The sequence below is a fragment of the Gymnogyps californianus genome, chromosome 15 (genome assembly GCF_018139145.2).
Source record: "Gymnogyps californianus isolate 813 chromosome 15, ASM1813914v2, whole genome shotgun sequence".
Taxonomy (NCBI): Eukaryota; Metazoa; Chordata; class Aves; order Accipitriformes; family Cathartidae; genus Gymnogyps; species Gymnogyps californianus.
The window spans coordinates 16,461,470-16,478,510 of NC_059485.1; the positions used below are offsets into that span (position 1 = coordinate 16,461,470).

At 39.4% G+C, this 17,041-nt stretch overlaps 1 protein-coding gene across 1 annotated transcript in view; it reads right to left on the bottom strand.

The window, feature by feature from the left end:
- The window catches only part of KATNIP (katanin interacting protein), a 62,442-nt gene that overhangs the window by 43,212 nt on the left and 2,189 nt on the right, over positions 1–17,041 (bottom strand). Inside the window, exons 3-8 of the mRNA XM_050905751.1 lie at positions 15,804–15,973; positions 11,346–11,428; positions 7,918–8,052; positions 5,573–5,834; positions 4,035–4,184; positions 1,814–1,977 (exon numbers count right to left, since the gene is read on the bottom strand). Of these exons, the coding sequence (XP_050761708.1) occupies positions 1,814–1,977; positions 4,035–4,184; positions 5,573–5,834; positions 7,918–8,052; positions 11,346–11,428; positions 15,804–15,973 (964 nt within the window). The remainder of the gene's footprint in view (positions 1–1,813; positions 1,978–4,034; positions 4,185–5,572; positions 5,835–7,917; positions 8,053–11,345; positions 11,429–15,803; positions 15,974–17,041) is intronic.

A 17,041-nucleotide genomic window follows, 5' to 3' on the forward strand; every position in this document is an offset into this window, starting at 1 on the left:
TGGTAAGACTCAGAGTTGGCCAAAGCTTTGGCACAGGTCTGCCTAGACTTTCTCCTTCTCCAAAAAAGGATCATAAAGACTTTTAAAGCCAAAAAGGCTTAGTTTTACGAGAATAAAATCTTGATTTACTTTTTGAAATATAGAACTATCAGTAGTGACTATCTAAGAGAAAACAGAGGAAAAGTCCTCCAGTTCTTACAATGCTATGGGCTCTTTCTCTGCCCATACCCCACTTTGTAAGTATGCCCTGCTCCCTTTGTTATTTTTCCTAAATATTTGTTGGTAGCTTCTGTCAGAGACAGAATACTCAGCACAGTGAATAACTAGTCAGATGAGGAATGGCAGTCCTTCTGTTCTTAGGTCACTTCCATGTCTATAATTTTTGAAGAGTAAGAGAACTTTAAAATGCTTAGAAGTTAATTACTTTTTTAGTATTAAAAATTCTGCGTTGTTATACATTTAAATATCAGCTAAATAAAGGCCAAGTTCCACAATCCCTTAATTGTGTAAGCAAAATTAAATTACTTCTGGAAGATCATTAGGTCAGCTTTAAGACTGAGAACTCACAGTCGGTTTTTGAAACTCCATCTCAAGTGTCAGGGTAAAATTACATCTATTTTAAGTATTATTTCATTATTTTTCATTTAAGCACAACAATATTAAAATTAGTCCTAATGTTAGCAGGAAGATACATTATGTGAGAATATTCAATGGAATTTGTTCTCTCAATCACAAAGCTATAAATATCTCAAAAACAAGAGGAATAAGATTGAAAAGTTGGCCTAGATGGTGAAATCATATGTAAAGTACTTACCTGTAGTAAAAGAACATTTTCACCCTTGCTCCTAACCAAAACTCCCCAGAAACCTAATGTTGGCTCAGCGATGACAGTGGATACATATTCATCATAGCACCAACTCATAACTTCAGGGAGCATCAGCTTAGGTTAAAGTAGTCAGCTGTCTTGGAAACTCTCAGAATTCAAATGAGTAACTCCAAGAATGTCTAGGCATATCTCTTTTCCTTCCTATAAAAATGAGTCTCCTAAACACCAAACTGGAAGCAGACTTTGAATCCATGAACGCTGTCCGTAACAGATAGTTTTGTAAATTTCAGTTTATGCTCCAATTTCTTTATGCACTTTCTTTCTGTTATGAGAACTGAGTTATTGGTTATGCTCAAAGTTTAGCTAGGATTGTCAACACAAACCTCCTCATTCTTTAACTTAACGAGGAATAATGGTCTGACCTGAATCAGAAGGGAATGGATTTTTGTTGATTTTCTTGTTTATAAGATGAGTTTTTAATTGTTTTTAAACATGGTTGTTGGAGATAAGAGACGTACACACATTGGTGCGGAAAACCCATACTAGCTCCTCCTCACTAAGAGCTAGCAGTGTACATGACAGCTCTGCTCCAAAAGCAGAGCATGTATTCACAGGGAACAGTGCCCATATTAATGAGTCCAGTAGGAAGGTAGGATTTATTGGTATGGAAATCACACATTATCTTGTTTAAGAAGCTTCCAGAATGAAAATGGCTTAACCGGGTCTGCAGCTGTGCATTTGACTGTATAGACATATCATGTGACTGGTCTATCAGTTGCTCGGTGATCCCTGAAATGAAGAGAGAGCTGTGGGATGCTATCCTGAGGAAGCAGATAAAGAAAACCACCCTATGGAAGAATAATACAAATTCAATTACACTTAAGAGGCATCACCACTCATTCATACACAATCTTAATGTATAAGAGATTGTAATTCATGGGGGTTTTGCCACTTGATCAAACAGCTGTCTTCTGTATTTTGCCATACCTTTTGAGGGCTTGTGGAAACTGTCTGCCTTTGCAGATCTCTCTGCAAGACTTCATTTTCAATTTGCATTGCTTTAACCACAGCTGAAACTGAGAGATCAGGATCCTTCTCACACACATGCTTTCGAGTTGCTGAAAGCGGTCTTTCTGGTCGACTTAACGGTCCTGCCACCGAAAGAAGGAAGGAATATTCATTTGCCCGGACATACAAGTATGGAACATTACAACAGCATGCATTTGAAACATCTGATTCAGTTACTGACACAGGGCTTTGCTAGCAGTCTGTAACCATCCCAAGCAAGGCTGAATTGCTCCAATTTGTTTTTATATTAAGATTCCAGGTCGCGTCTACTTTAGACAACAGCTGAAACAGTATCATAAGAGGAGGAAAACTGACAAATGAGAAACATAATTTTTATGCTTTAAGATTTTTTGTACTTGCTTTGTTCCAGTATTTAATGGAAGTGTCTTGTAACAGTTCACTGAAAAAGAAGTATATATAATTTCAGCACACCAGAATTTTTCAGTGTAACTGGGGTGTTCAGCTATTTTGGAGGAATCCCCAGAGTCTTCTAGCAAAACAAGGGGAGTCAGGAGTTGCTATTTGCAAGGCAAAATAAATGACCTTATCACTTAAGTAGTCATCAAAATGCTCATACGCATCCCATTCTTCCCAAACATCACGGAGAAATAAAAACGTCACAGCCTATAAACAGGTTTAAAAGAAAGGAAATAAAATTTAACAATAGAGGATCTGAGATTGGACTAAAAGAGAAGCACAGTGGTTATATTCAAGGACTTCAAAAGTCAAGGGAAGAAAAGAGACCGAAGTTGTACAGACATTTAGATCAAGTGAAAATATTGAAGAACAGGCCGATATGCAAGCATGCTCATAACGCTACAGTGAGGCTTAGTAAGCAGGACAGTGAAATGGCAGTGGACGCTAGTAACATGAAGCCTATCTTGAAGAGACAGGAAGTTAAAACTGAACTGAGATTTGCGTGCATTCACACTCTTTAAGCCCCATGCCATCCACACTCATAAAAACTTTCAACAAGCATTCGTCACCTCTGCAAATACAGGGACAGAATAAAGTCTTTTTATTTTTCTGTACTATACCATCCCCCTGAAATGAAATTAATTCAAGGATTTAAAGTGATAGTTGGACAGAAATAGTTCTAACAAGCACTATTATAATCTGAGAAAATGCTACACACATCTTTGGAAAGCGCTCAAAGCAAGCATCTGCTGAGACAGATGGTGGGTGAGGGTCTCAGAAGCTACAAAGAGGATTTATTCTGAAGCCAAGAAGAATTAGCTTCTTTTCCTCATTTTGGTTTTCTGCCAACTAATAAATTAATATTTTGACTTTTCAAAACCATTAGCTTTACTGCTTTCTTGGGACACATCTGGATTTTGCTTTTTTGAAAAGAGTGTCTTAACCATAGAGAAAAAACTTTATCTCAGACCTTTCAGAACTCAAGTTCATCAGACTCGTTCCATTAAGGAACGAGTGCTGAAATAACTGCAGCCGTGATTTCAGCCCCTAGATTTGGGGTTTGGTGGGGTTTTTTTAGCCCAGGTAAAGACCACACCTTAGCAGCAGATTTCTAGAATAAGCAGCAGTGCCTTCAAAATGGCGTTCTCCAGTCCAGGAAAAACATTTTCCAGTATGGTACTAGATACTGGCATATTTACCCAGCACTGGAGACTGATCTGTAGCGTTCAAGGTGTAATTCAAGTACAGTCCCAAGCAGCAACAGCTAGTTTTGCTGTGCTGTGGAAAACTATGCCTTTATTGCTATAAATGCATTGTGTTAAAATCTTCCACCAAAGCATCTATTGCTGATTTTGAGAAGACACACTTCTGTTAATACCACAGAGAACAGATCTCCATGAGGAAAGTGGGAAACACAGAGCAAGCACAAGGACTGAAAGGGAGAGGAAAAAGTCTTATGCTGTGGAAGCAAAAAGAGAAGGAAGGTAGTAAAGATGTAGCAGAAGACTAAAGTATACAGGCTCTGGACTTTCTCACAATTTTACTTAGTCAAAACACTCGAGGTGGTAAAAACAACAACAGAAACCTGACAAAAAAAACACCAAAAAAAGGACAACAGCTAAGAAAAATCACATGACAGATGTGTGCTGAAATTACATCTGAGCCAGAGGGGAAAAAAGCATGAAAACTCTCCTTACTGACATTATATATTCTTATTTCTTACTAGGACAAATTCTTTCATGTCTTTCCTGGTGCAAGAACTCAGCAGAGAGTGGCCGAGTGATTTTATTTTTTACCACGATTGGTCGGACAGGAATGTACATTTCCGCATTATCTTTTCTTTTTGCTGAGAGAACTCGTAGTGGCTTCACTTCTGCAAGATAATAAGGGAACATAAATAATCAACTTCAGAGATATTCAGGAGCAGCCAGTCAGGGGAAATTTATTGGATCTTAACTGCTAAAATTTTGCCACTTGAATTATGCTGGCATGGTTAAAGCGATAACCTCCATCCTCCCTCCCTTTCATTGATACTGTCTGTTGATGTAGAAGTACATATGCATGACTTGCACTGACTTAGTGAAACAAAATAAAATATATCATTATAAGGTACCAATATATCTCATCTGTACCAGATATTTACCTGCACTACTGTCAAGAAGAGCAAAAATAAAAAAGAAGTCCTGAGTCACTTATTAACATAGTTATACCAAAATAAATTCTTCAAATACAGACTGAAATGTTGTCTTATTTAGAAGTTTGAAAGGAGGAGAGGGTTGCCTAGTGTAGTTCATAAGAGAACTTTAATTTTTTATTTGAGAATTATTAATGCCTCCATTGTTTGAGTCACAGCTTTGAAACATCTCTCTGGAAAAAAAATCATGTACTCTCCCAAAGATCTTGTTCTCACTGCTGCCTCATCCCTTGTTCCTATCTCTTCTTCAGCCACCTCTCCCTATTCACACTCCACTCACCTCTATGATAATGAGAGGAACATTCCTTTACTCAATTTGTTCAAAGACTGTTCCTCTTAAATTAAGCAATTAACTATGGATAAGGAAAAGAAGGGAAAAAAAAACCAACAAAAAACAAAACCAATGAACGTACCTGAAATAAGTGGGGAGGGAATTTTGACATATACTGAATGTAGGTCAAGGTCTGGCTTCTGCCTGAACTCTCTACCTTTAACAAGCTAAACATCTTTGAGACCTAGTGACTGGTTCTGGGTTTGGACATTGAGGTGTCCAAAGGAGAAGACCTGACAAAAAGAAGTGGCTCATAGCCAGATAGATTTGCTTTCTCGAGTTAATACACCTGTCATCAGGGATGAATAGCACATGCTATGATGACAAGTATCCAGCACCCAGGATGTGAAATGGAGGAAGTGGAGACTGGGAATATTTGGCTGCCTGGATTACTGCAAAAAGAGTTCAAAAATATATTAAAAAAATAATAATCTCTTGCAAAATCTCCCAGACAGTCTGAGACAATCTTAGTTCAAGTGTCTAGGCCTGGTGATGCAAGTGCATTAACCAGGGCTATATCTTTGTCTTTGCAAAAAATTTCTTAATGTAGTAGTAAGAGAATGCAGGTTTCCCAAATCAGGAGATTAAAAAACAGGTTTGCTGAAGACCATGAAAACTCATGAGAGTATGGAGTAACCATTAATGATTAACCAGCAGCGATTTCCTTAAAAGTAATGCTCTCAAAGAATTATTATTATTATAGTACTGTAGTAGCGTATAATACACAGAGACTTACTACTTTGATCCTGGTTGAACTCCAACACAGTAGGGGCACCAGAATCAAGGCCAGAGCATCTCCCAGCATCCTGATGTTCAGAAGCTTCTTTCTGCAGTGATCCACTGCTATGCAACTGGAGGCCTCCAAAGCTTGTAGTTGTTTCCTCAGTGGGAGATGGTTCTGAAAACACGTCCTCTTCAACAGAGTCACAATCATCACTAAGAGAGTCTTCTTCCATCCTTTTCTCTTCCATACTGAGTTGCAAGCTTCTTCTCAATTTCTGGTACAATTCAAACAGATTTGTCAGAAAAGCTCAAACATGTATTTTAAAATAAACCAATGTGGCTGCCTCTTCCTCCCCTAGGAGAAAGAAAAATCTTCTCATGAACTCAGAGCCATGATACAGCTAAAAATATTCACATTCCTATGTCGTGTCTTCATTCCGCTGATGAGGACTTGTAAAGAAAAATCATCCTACAACTCCTTTGTTCCTTCTCATTAGAATCTTTGCAGGAAAATTCTGTAGGCCAAGGAATTTTTATGTGCAAAACCAATTTTTAGGAATAAGTTACAAACAGGAGGTAAGTAATGGAGAGGGCAAGGGCATATATTCTTCCAGTCTCACACAATTAGATTACCATCTCTTTTGGCTTGCTATTTGAAGGCTAGCTGGAATCCAGATTTTCCAAATGCCTTCACAAGACTGCAAAGCTAATGTAATAGCAAATTCTTTATAAGCAATTGGATAGATGATAATAGTCCCATCGTGTACACACCTGTACTTCAAAAAACAGTAGAAAAGAGTTGTGGTCTAATGGACTAGGCTTTCAGTCTGCACAGATTTTTTTAAGTGGACACACTGTAACAGGATTTTATGCAAAAATTAATGTATTTTGAAATTTACTGTGGAAAAAAACACCCTGCCTCTCTCAGCATATGCCACAAACAGCATAGATGATGCTGGAGAGCCTTGTGTTTTTATGAATGCAAAAGGAAAAGACCCTGCATATCTTAAATGCTTTTTTTCCCTACTTTGTTGGTATTAGAGTTTTGAGATAGTATAGGTAAGCAAACTGTATGAGTAAAATGAAAACCTGAAGCTATCTTAGGTACAAATGAACTGTGACAGTGTATGTTCAGTTTGCAATGAAAGCTTCAAGCTGCTCTTCTGCTACAGATTACACTTGTTAGAAAATCCATGTTGACAGAAACATATTACAAAGAGCAGGCAAACTTAGGTTAAAAAGAGGGTCTATAAGCAACCTGAGGCTTGATATTGAGCATGTTTTTATGACAGTCAAGACTAATATTTCTAGCTATTTGACAGGGAATTGTACAGGCTTTCTTTTAGTTTGAAACCTCAAGACATCTGCATTGTAACAAGACATTCAAGAAAACACATCATAGCTTCAGGAAAACCAAAAGTATTTCCATCTGGGATACAAAGAAAAGTGGGGGTTTGGTTTAAAATTACTAACTTACTACTTACACATGAATGATTACAAATATCCATCACTGTAAACAAGTTACTGGTTTGCAGAGCAAAAAAAAATCATAAGCTCAAAAGCAATATAGGAAAGGTAGAAAGATGCAAGCTAGGAAAATACGCTTGGGAAGTTTGACGTCAGTGGTAAGATCTGTAGACAGTTTTATATATAGATGCTACTCCACTACCCAGAAAAGCTTTACTGATGTCATTAATTGGTTAGGCAGAAAAACATTCATAAATTTTTGTTCTTTTTGGGTTGGGGTTGTTTTTTTTTTTAAGGACAGGACATTTATGAAGCGTGCTAGAACAAACTGCAATTAGTAACCAAATGGAAGGCTGAACTGTCAAGCAACGGAGTCAATACAATAACAACCCTTGATGGAAAGCAACTGTATTGATTATAATATTTTTTAAAACTTTACTCTGACTTCTGTTAGGTAAAACAATGACATGCAACAATTTTAGCAATATTATTCAAAAACTAACCTAAACCCAGAAAAAGTTGTTGTTTAAGCTTTCTCTAACCTGACAGCTGTTCATATGTTGTGATGTTCATATGGACAACCATTAAGTGAACTGAAAGAGTCTCCTTGCATGAAATACCTTGGTTCTATCCAACAGAGACAATATTCTACCTCTTTAAATTAGGACTTAACACGTTATAGCGTTGTTGACTGAGATTAGATTTTCAAAGTAGTTTTATTTTTTCTTTTCATTTTTTCCTTCTTTATGTCACATCTCATCAATACGAAATCATCTAGTGAAAGAAAAACTATATACTGGGTTTGCATGCTCTAGTCAAGACTGACACCTGGGCCCATTCACATTTCAGTTGACACTACCGTGAACAACAGAAGGCAACTGCCAATTGTACCTGGGAGTAACGGAGAGGATCACCACCACTTGTCTCCACGCTCAAACTTTCATAAGGTTCAAAATCCTCAGAGTACTCAAGAGGAGGTTTAATGCAGAGTTTAGCCCCTCTTTCTGTTTTAATCTCCACAGTTTTCTGTTAAAAGCAGCATTCAAAGAAATCAGACATCTTTTGTGCTATCAGCAGTACAAAAAGAATAATCATCACATTTTACATATCTAGATCAAGCAATGCTTTTCCCCTCTGTTCCATAGAAGGTTTCTGTCCTCCCTGAGCTCACCTTTGGGCCCCTGCATTATGGTTTAACTTCCCTAGTTAAACTCCCCACCTGCTGCTGCTATCCCTAGAGTGGGTCAGGCCCAGCACACACCATGCGTTTGGTGCCAAAGTGAGTGCCCATCGGGGTTCACCCCCTCACCTCACCAGGTAAGTGAAAAAATGATAGGAGTAGGGACATAACAATCAACAAAATAGCTGAAGTGGAATCACTTAAAGCGCAGGCACGTAAAGAAGTGCCGGTGGAACAATCTTACGGCAAAAGCTCTCAAGCCTCTTCTGGGGAATCGGCGTGCTTGGGTGCCTCTCTGAAATGCATCTACACTAATGGAGAACAAAACACATGGGGAACAAACAGGAGGAGTTAGAAGCTTGTATTCGGTTACAGGGCAATGACCTCATTGGGATCACAGAGATACGGTGGGACAGCTCACAAGACTAGAGTGCTGCGATGGACAGATACAGGCGTAGGCTCTTTAAGAAAGACAGGCTGAGAAGGTGAGAAGGAATTGTCATCCTTTATATGAGAGTGAGCTGGAATGTATGGAGCTCTGCAAGGAACAGGTCAGGAGCCAGTCAAGAGCTTTTGAGTCAAGACTAGCAGGCAGACCAGCATGGGTGCTGTTATAGTGGGTATCTGCTATAGATCTCCTGACCAGGAAGAAGTAGATGAGGCCTTCCTCAAAAAACTGGAAGAATCCCCAAGTTCAAAGACCCTTGTCCTCACGGAGTACTTTAACAAACCTGATATCTGCTGGAAAGACAACACAGCAGGGCTCAAGCATTCTAGGAGATCTCTAGAGTGCCCACGGGACTGAGGAGCCAACAAGCAAAGGTGCTCTGCTGGAGATGCAGAGAGAGCTGGGACTCTTCAGCCTGGCGAAGAGAAGGCTCTGGGGGATCTCATCAATGTGTATAAATACCTGACAGGTATCTGCTCATTGACAGGACAAGAGGCAATGAACACAAATTAAAAAAAACCATGAAATTCCATCTGAACAGAAGGAAAAAAATCTACTGTGAGGGTGATCAAACACTGGAATAGGTTTCCTGTAGAGGTTGTGGAGTCTCCATCTGTAGAGTATTCAAAACCTGACTGGACATGGTCCTGGGCAACCTGCTCTAGCTGACCCTGCTTGAGCACAGGGATTGGACTAGATGATCTCAAGAGTTCCCTTTCAACCACAATAATTCTGTGATTCTGTAATGTCTATGTATAAAAATAACTTGAAGTAATTGCAATTTTTTGAAGATGTATTACTCTTGTGTATAATATAATGAGGGGGAAATGTTATGCCATAAGCATTCAAGCACAAAGATTTCTTTGCCTTTGTAAATGTCAGACATGGCTGCGAAAGTGGTTCAAATTAATTTGCTTTAGTTCATAATTAGGATGCAATCAAAGTATGCACACTGTCAGTTACTCAAGTATGGCTAAAGAGGGGTAGAAGATTTGAGAAACTCGTCTTTCCATAGCACAGAATTTCAGTACTCCAAAAGATTACAAAAGAGAAAGCAGGAAGTGCATATACCTCTCTCAAGGAACAAAGTTATCTGTAAGTAACTTTTCCCCCCCACTTTTGAACTCTGGTGCAGATACATTCCATAGGGGGAAGTCTCATAAGTGAACGATGGGAAGAGGACTGTTTCGTTAAAGGTAACGTGATCCAGAAGTCTGTGCAATGATATTAAACTTACTTATCTGGTGTTCATACACTCCTCTACCATTTTGTAAGTGCCAGGAGCAGAGAAGTCCCAGAGAGACTATCCTATTGATAGAATGTGTTCTTTCAATAAGTCTGTCTTCCCACCTCATAGCATACCTCGGCACAGCCTAAGTTTGACAGTTTTGAACATGAATTGCTAGGTCCGCTAGCTATCCAAAAAATCCACAGGGAAAATTACTGGGAAAGTAAACTGCCGTCTGGTACAACCTGCATCTTACTTAGTGGTTGCACATTTCCTTAGCTAAATAATTCCAGTTGTTCATTAAGGTACTATAACTCTGCTATCCTCCCATCCAATTGCATAAAAGACTTAAGGTATCATTCTAAGCTAGTCTCAAGTAGTACCTAGTTTTTAGTATAGCTACCTATATTTGGCTAACTTTCCAATCCGGTCAGAGGAGATATCTCCTTCTTCATTTGGCTCTTGTGATTAAAGTGACGTAGGTTATGACTAGCCACACATTTGGCAAATTTAGCAAACAAGTTCTGACAGGCCAGTATGTAAGCAGTGATCTACTGAGAGAAATAGCAGCTGAGAAAATGAATGCAACTAAGCAGTAAGGGTGATAAATAAAGTAATGCAGCCCTAAAACTTGAATGTGCAATATTTGCTGAAAGAAAAGAAAACCTGCATGACATGAACACTTGAGCCACAGTGACACAGACCCCTGATCCCCAGTCACTCAAGCACGGACTGGACATCCAGCCAGGGCAATTGCTGATCAAGGAGGGTAATTATTTGGGTGACATGTCTCAGTTGTTCAGAATTCACATTTGTTCTGTTAATTAAGTCATACTCCTTGACAGGTTAACTCAGATCCTTCTTTAGGCCAAAAGGAAAAAAGACCATTGAGGTTTCTCCAGTGAACCAACAACTGTAGCTAATAGCTTCAAATTTCACATAGGCAGAGTATTTTTATTATCTATACGCATTTTCCTCTCTTCTGATCTACAAGGATCTGTCACAAATTACAACTTAAGCTATGCAAATTACACCTCTGTGTCCCTTAATACTATTGCAGGGTGGAGAACAGCAGTGACAGGCAGGGATGTATCTCCAAAATGAGATTCTCCATCCTTTGCACTAAGATAAGCTCTCTAGGCTTGCCATAAGAGATGTCAAGCAACAGCTATTCTGCTGGAGGACAGATTGAGCCAATCATGTCAAGGCTACAGAAGTTTCTGTGATGGATGTCACTGAAACCAGACCCTTTCAATGAGATTTGCCTCTTTAGGCTTCAAAGTATACATAAAACTGGTCAGGGTATCATTTCACATTGTCACTCAGTATCCAGACCAAACCAAGACTCAGATTCTACAAGAGTCTCAACTGCCCCCTATCTACTAGTTGCAACCAATTTCCCCTAAAATTATTTAAGATCTAAGAATTAGTTCAAAGATGCATTCTTTCAAACTGTTTCTTACCTGAAGCCAACCTCTGCGTTGTATTTTGCTTGGTGCAGTCTGTGTGCTGCGTTCTCGCAACTCTCTCTCTTCTAGCTGGGCTGCTTTTTCAGAACGTACAGACAAGAATTAGAAGACAGAAAATAGAAATACGGTATTTGACAATATGCGCCTTAGTTCATATTCTTCCCCCCCCGCCCCCCCCAGATGAGGACAGAAGAGTAAGTCTTTGACATGTGAATGGTATCAACAACTGAAAAGGCATTCCACTTCAGATACTGGCTAGTTGTGTATTAGTAGCAGGAGTTTTGAACCTCTTCAGGGACAGTCATCATCATGTGTATTCAAGAGAATAAATAGTTTAAAGATACATTAGCTTAACAGCAAGTGAAGCCCCACATTCATTGATATGAAAGTATAGAAATATGTTCTAGAACAGGGGTGCACATCATTCTAACTCCTAGCTGGGTAGACAGCAAGCTGTCTTAGGAAGCCAGCTGAGCCCAGAATCCATACTACTGAAGGCAGACTCTGACAGACAGGGTCCTGGTGAACAACAAGTGATATGCTGGGTTTACAAAGGAATTGAGTGTATTTACTCTCAAACTAAGGAAAAGTAAGGTATTGGCAGATTAAACAGAATGTATTAGGTATTTAACATACTGTGCAGAGAAGGATTCTTCAGATACAAGTCATAAATGAAGGACAATCATTTTCCTTCATTTCTAAGGCAAGGAAGAGTTGGTTCCAGAACTTCTGCAAAAATTCCGTGTATGGTCAAGGAGAACTAAGGGTTCCTGTGCTGGAAATGGTCCCAACTTACAGTGGAACAATGGATTTTTTAGAAGACGCTTTGATTGAGACAGAGACAAACATCTAGCAGGTCACATCAGCATCCTCAATGGAACAAGGACATCACCAACGCTCTCAATAGCATCCTAAATAAAGGCATCTCATTTCCTATGTCCAAGACAGATTTACAGCTTCCATTTCTTCTCAGTGGAGAAAAACAGCTGATGCAAAACCTTTTTCTTTAAGCCGTAATTTAATGGTCACCCTAAGCCAGCAGAAACTGGCACTACCAATAAAAGAAGCGGGCGTCCTACAAAGGTCATCGAATCACAGAAAGATTTAGTTTGGAAGGAACCTCTGGAGGTCACCTAGTCCAACTTTCCATTCAAAGCAGGGCTTACTTCAAAATTCAAGCAGGTTGCTCATTGCAACTCTCAATACCACTCTTTCTTTTTCGGGTTCGACAACCCTACATGCACCTGTGCAGTGAACTGTTCAGGTAATTGATATGGGCAAGTTTTAACTGAGGAAACACATAAAAGAAAGATTACTTTTAATTGTAGTCACTTGTGCAATCTGGTTCACCTTGAGATTGCACAAATGCTGGTACAAGCAGATAGGAGAGAACAAGCACAGGGTAGGACCGTTCTTGGGGGAACAGTGTATGCTTATGTCAATTTAGAGTGATCATAAAATTACAGAGCAAGAAGAACAAGACATTGTTCTACTGCTTCAGCACAAAGTATCTGTTTCTTAGGCCTGAAACAGGACCAAGAACAGAGGAGAAAAGGAACGGATTGCTCCAAGGAAGAAAAACAGCCCTTCCAACTACAGCTCCTGCTACTCCATTAGGCTATTCCTAGGTAACTCCAGAAATACTTTGCAGTCGTTAGCATTGGTGCTGATTGCTATGGGGCTCTTCCGGCACTGAGGGTGAACTGTCCTGAGATTACAATGCTAGAAGTGTGGTCTGATTCAGTCACTGCTTTGGGACAGAACTGGAAGCATCTTTCACTTCCTAAGCAATCCATCTCTTCTAAGCAACTGCCCAGAAGGCCACTCATGTATGCTACAAACGTAAGTAGGAAAAGAGAACAGGGTAGGACTCATGCTACCACTGCTGAGTATTTGGTTCTCAGAATTGTTTGAGTATTTTGTGATGGATTCGTGTGACCAGGTCTCTCTAAACCAGGAAAAACAGTAGTTCAAATCCCAGGCAGAAGTTGATGCAGCTGAGCTAGTCGTCTGTGCTACAAACATTACTTTAGAACAAAAACATCCTTCTCATGGGATGGATGGGATGTGAATACCAACCACTACCTGTTTCGGCACACAAAATAGGTCCAGTGGTGTCATTCCCTTGAAGACTTGAGCTGACAGTGCCTATCCTAGTAGCCAAGAACTGAGTAGTATATCATCAAAATATTAGTCATCGTCAAAGGAGACCCCATGCAACCCTTAAGCCACGTCTTTGTGACCACACGGACATTCACTGAAAGTACATACATGGTTGTGAAACTATGTCTGGGTTATACACCCAAAGAAATGACAGGGTACCTAGAGACCAGCTTCACTACCTTATAAGCCCATCATTTACTTTAATTAGTTTACCAAGCCTAAGCGTAAAAAGTTTATCAATCACTCTTATCATGAACTACTCCTAGGGAACACAGACAAAGAAAATAGTCCAGACAAATAGATTTATGACGACACTTTCAGGAACCACAAAGAGGGATTTGTGCCCATTCTGTATTATTAAGTATCACATATTCCTAATTTTTCAGTGGAGACTAATCCTATAGATGGATGCTTTAGAAGTAATAAATGACGCAATAACTCTCATGGGAGATGGATAGGGAAGAAAATTCAGTGCTGTATCTCAGCTAGAAATCATTTCTGTAAGTAAAATCATATTCAATCATTGAGAAGAAGTGCCTAGAAATGAAACAGACCACAAAATTGCTAAGGCACTACCCTCAGGCAAGAACCTTATACAGATCACCAACGACTCCCATTCTGGACTCCAGTGGCAAAATCAAATGGAAGAAGAAAAATGACAGGATGATGATTCAGTTGATGTCTTCCACCGCAGCTACACGTGTTTAAAATAACAACATTGGACAGCTAAGAAACAGCAAAACACTGAGTTCTCTTCTGCAGAGATAACACTACTGTCTCTAAGTTGATGGAGTTGAGGAAAGGAACAGAGGCTGCCACTGAAGTCTTTAAAGATCCCTAAGACAAGCCGAAGTATTTTACCTTAACTGAATCAAATGGCATTAAGCGACCATAAAAATAAACAATTTCGGTTAAGCTTAGAGATAACAGCTGCACAGCAGAACTTTAAGAGGAAATTTCTCTTGACAGAGTTCTATTACAGCTGCTGCCACATTATCGCTGCATCATTTTTGGACCAGAAAGTCAAAGACGTTATTTTACACCCTCTTCAGCTACCTAAAGGTATATCACCCCAGTGTGACCGAGCACACAATTTCCTTCATTTTCCTACATCCAAGAACATGAACTTTTTTGCTTTCATATAGAACAGTGAAACTAGGTGACTAGCTGATTCCCCATCACCATCCTGTATAACCTGCAAGAAATTATATAGCAGACAGCTAAGCCTGACCACACTTAAACTTGAAAACAAATATTATGTACCCGGTGTAGCAGGAAAACAAAGAAAAAAAAAGAGATCAAGGTTAGAGTCATGGTTAGAACAGTTATTGAAAGAAAAGTTAGTTTCCAGCATTGTTGAGATTAATAAACTTCCAATCATAATAAATTATCATATTAACTAACTTTTTAAACTCTTTGTCTTCATTTTTAGGTGAAAATAAAGCTTAAGCAGACACTATCTACACAGCAACAGATTAAAAAAATACACTCTAAGACAGACAGGTTGTAGCAAGCATGAGAATAACAGACTAAGGTTGGTATAATGCTTTACACAGGGATTTTCATTATGCTAAATAGATTAGGCAGCCAGTAAGCTCACACTTTATACCTCCATATATGCAAAATTATTCCTGTCGCTACATTGCTTTCTATGACAGACAGACTTAAATTAGAAACAAAATACACATTTTTAAATAAAGCCAGCTAATCACTGGCAGAAAATGGTAGATTTTCCTTACTTCAAATATTTAAATAAAGATTAGCTGTCTTTTTAAGACAACTATTATAGGTTAAACATAATTTATGAGCTTAATGCAGCTATTACTGGATATAATTTGATTATAGTCTATGTCATCAAATGTCATTTGTCTATAGGACACCAGACTTAGATAACATTGAAGTCCATCAGATTTTAAAGCCTATTAATGGTGTTATGTATCAGACAAAGGCAGACCATTATTTTACACTGACAATTTATATACATTTCTAATCTTCTAGTGTTAGTTATAACTCTTCAACAAATGGAGAAGCGGGGAAGTCAAACTTTGGAATTAGTAAGGGATCAACTGAGAAATTGATAGCGTGTTGCAGAGACCGTTCCTTACATACAACCAGCTTAAGTACTCTGATGAGAGAGTCCCATGGAATTTCATTCCACCAAGCTCAAATGCTGCTGTCTCTTTATCACAGCCTGACCAGTAACCTCACCGACTGAATTACAGCTCTGATGAGTAAATGTTTAAAATAGTTCCAGACTGCAATCTCTATAAAACTCTCACGTTAGCTCACCATTTGTCCTGGTGGTCTTTGTCTCAGTTTTAAGGTAACCATGTGAGTTGATTTTTCTGCGGTAATTTCTCAGCTCTGAATTAGCTCCATTCAGATACAGAGAAAATCCTTGTTCTAACTGCTCCAGTTTGATTTGTAGAGGATCCTTTCTTTTTAAACGTCCCAGTAGCCTGAAGTAGAAAGGATAACAATTCATCCTTACACGGTGCATATACAGATGGTCAGATTAGCAATAAATATAAAAACACACGATGTCACAAAGCTGGAAAATATGTGCATAGTTCAAATAACAATTTCAGAATATAGCTTCCAGGACCTGTTCCTGTTCTGTAATGCTTGTATGAGTACCACACACTGTGACATATGAAGTTTGACCAAGCCTCTCCCTTTTGAGATTTTTTCCATGTTGTTTCTTTCTCGTTTCACATTATTTTTTCCATTTGGTATTTAGTATATTTAGCCTTTCTTCTTGAAAATTTTTAAGAGTTTTACTTAGAATTTCAAAAAAGCTTAAAAATGGTCGAGCTCTTTTCAAGGAAAAAAAAAAAAAGATTGTGTTATGAAACTTGAGGGGGAAAGCCCCCAATCAATAGTGCAGTTAGAGATACCAGAAAATTAAAGTCTGGTTAAAATAATATTAAAAAAATGCCCTTCCCCAGGCTCAATTTCAGTGAAACACCTACCCTCCCTCTTCCAAGTCTCATCTTCCTTCCTTTTGCCATGGGTTATCCTCAGTCCGTCCTAATTCCTTCAGTGAGGTGACATGCAGGCCAGGAGATTGGGGTCATGTGGGTGACAATTTGCACCTGCCCCTGCACGCTGCTTCCCGGTTTCCCTCTGACTCCAGGGTGGGTCAATCCAAAGTCCCCCCGAGGTGTATCTGTTCTGACACGAGTCACCTTTTTCCAAGAGCGTGTCCCCGGCTGGGTCCCTAGCTGCGTGCCCAGCACTCCTCTAGGCAGCATGCCTCCACAGAGGCACCCCACCCCCTGCAGCCACCACTCTCTTAAATCCACCCCAGGCTGCTCTGACTGGTGATGTTTTGGCACACGACGGGCTGTTTCTCTTAGTTTTGGATCCAGCAGGAACTGGCTGTGACCGGCCCAGGGCAGTACCTGACCTGCTGCCACACAGGCTACTCTGCAGCCCCCACTATCCAAAACTGCCAGTTATGTCCAACACATGAATGCATCCAGCATGCCTCTTCTGCAAGGTACAGTTGCTTGTCGTGTTGTAAT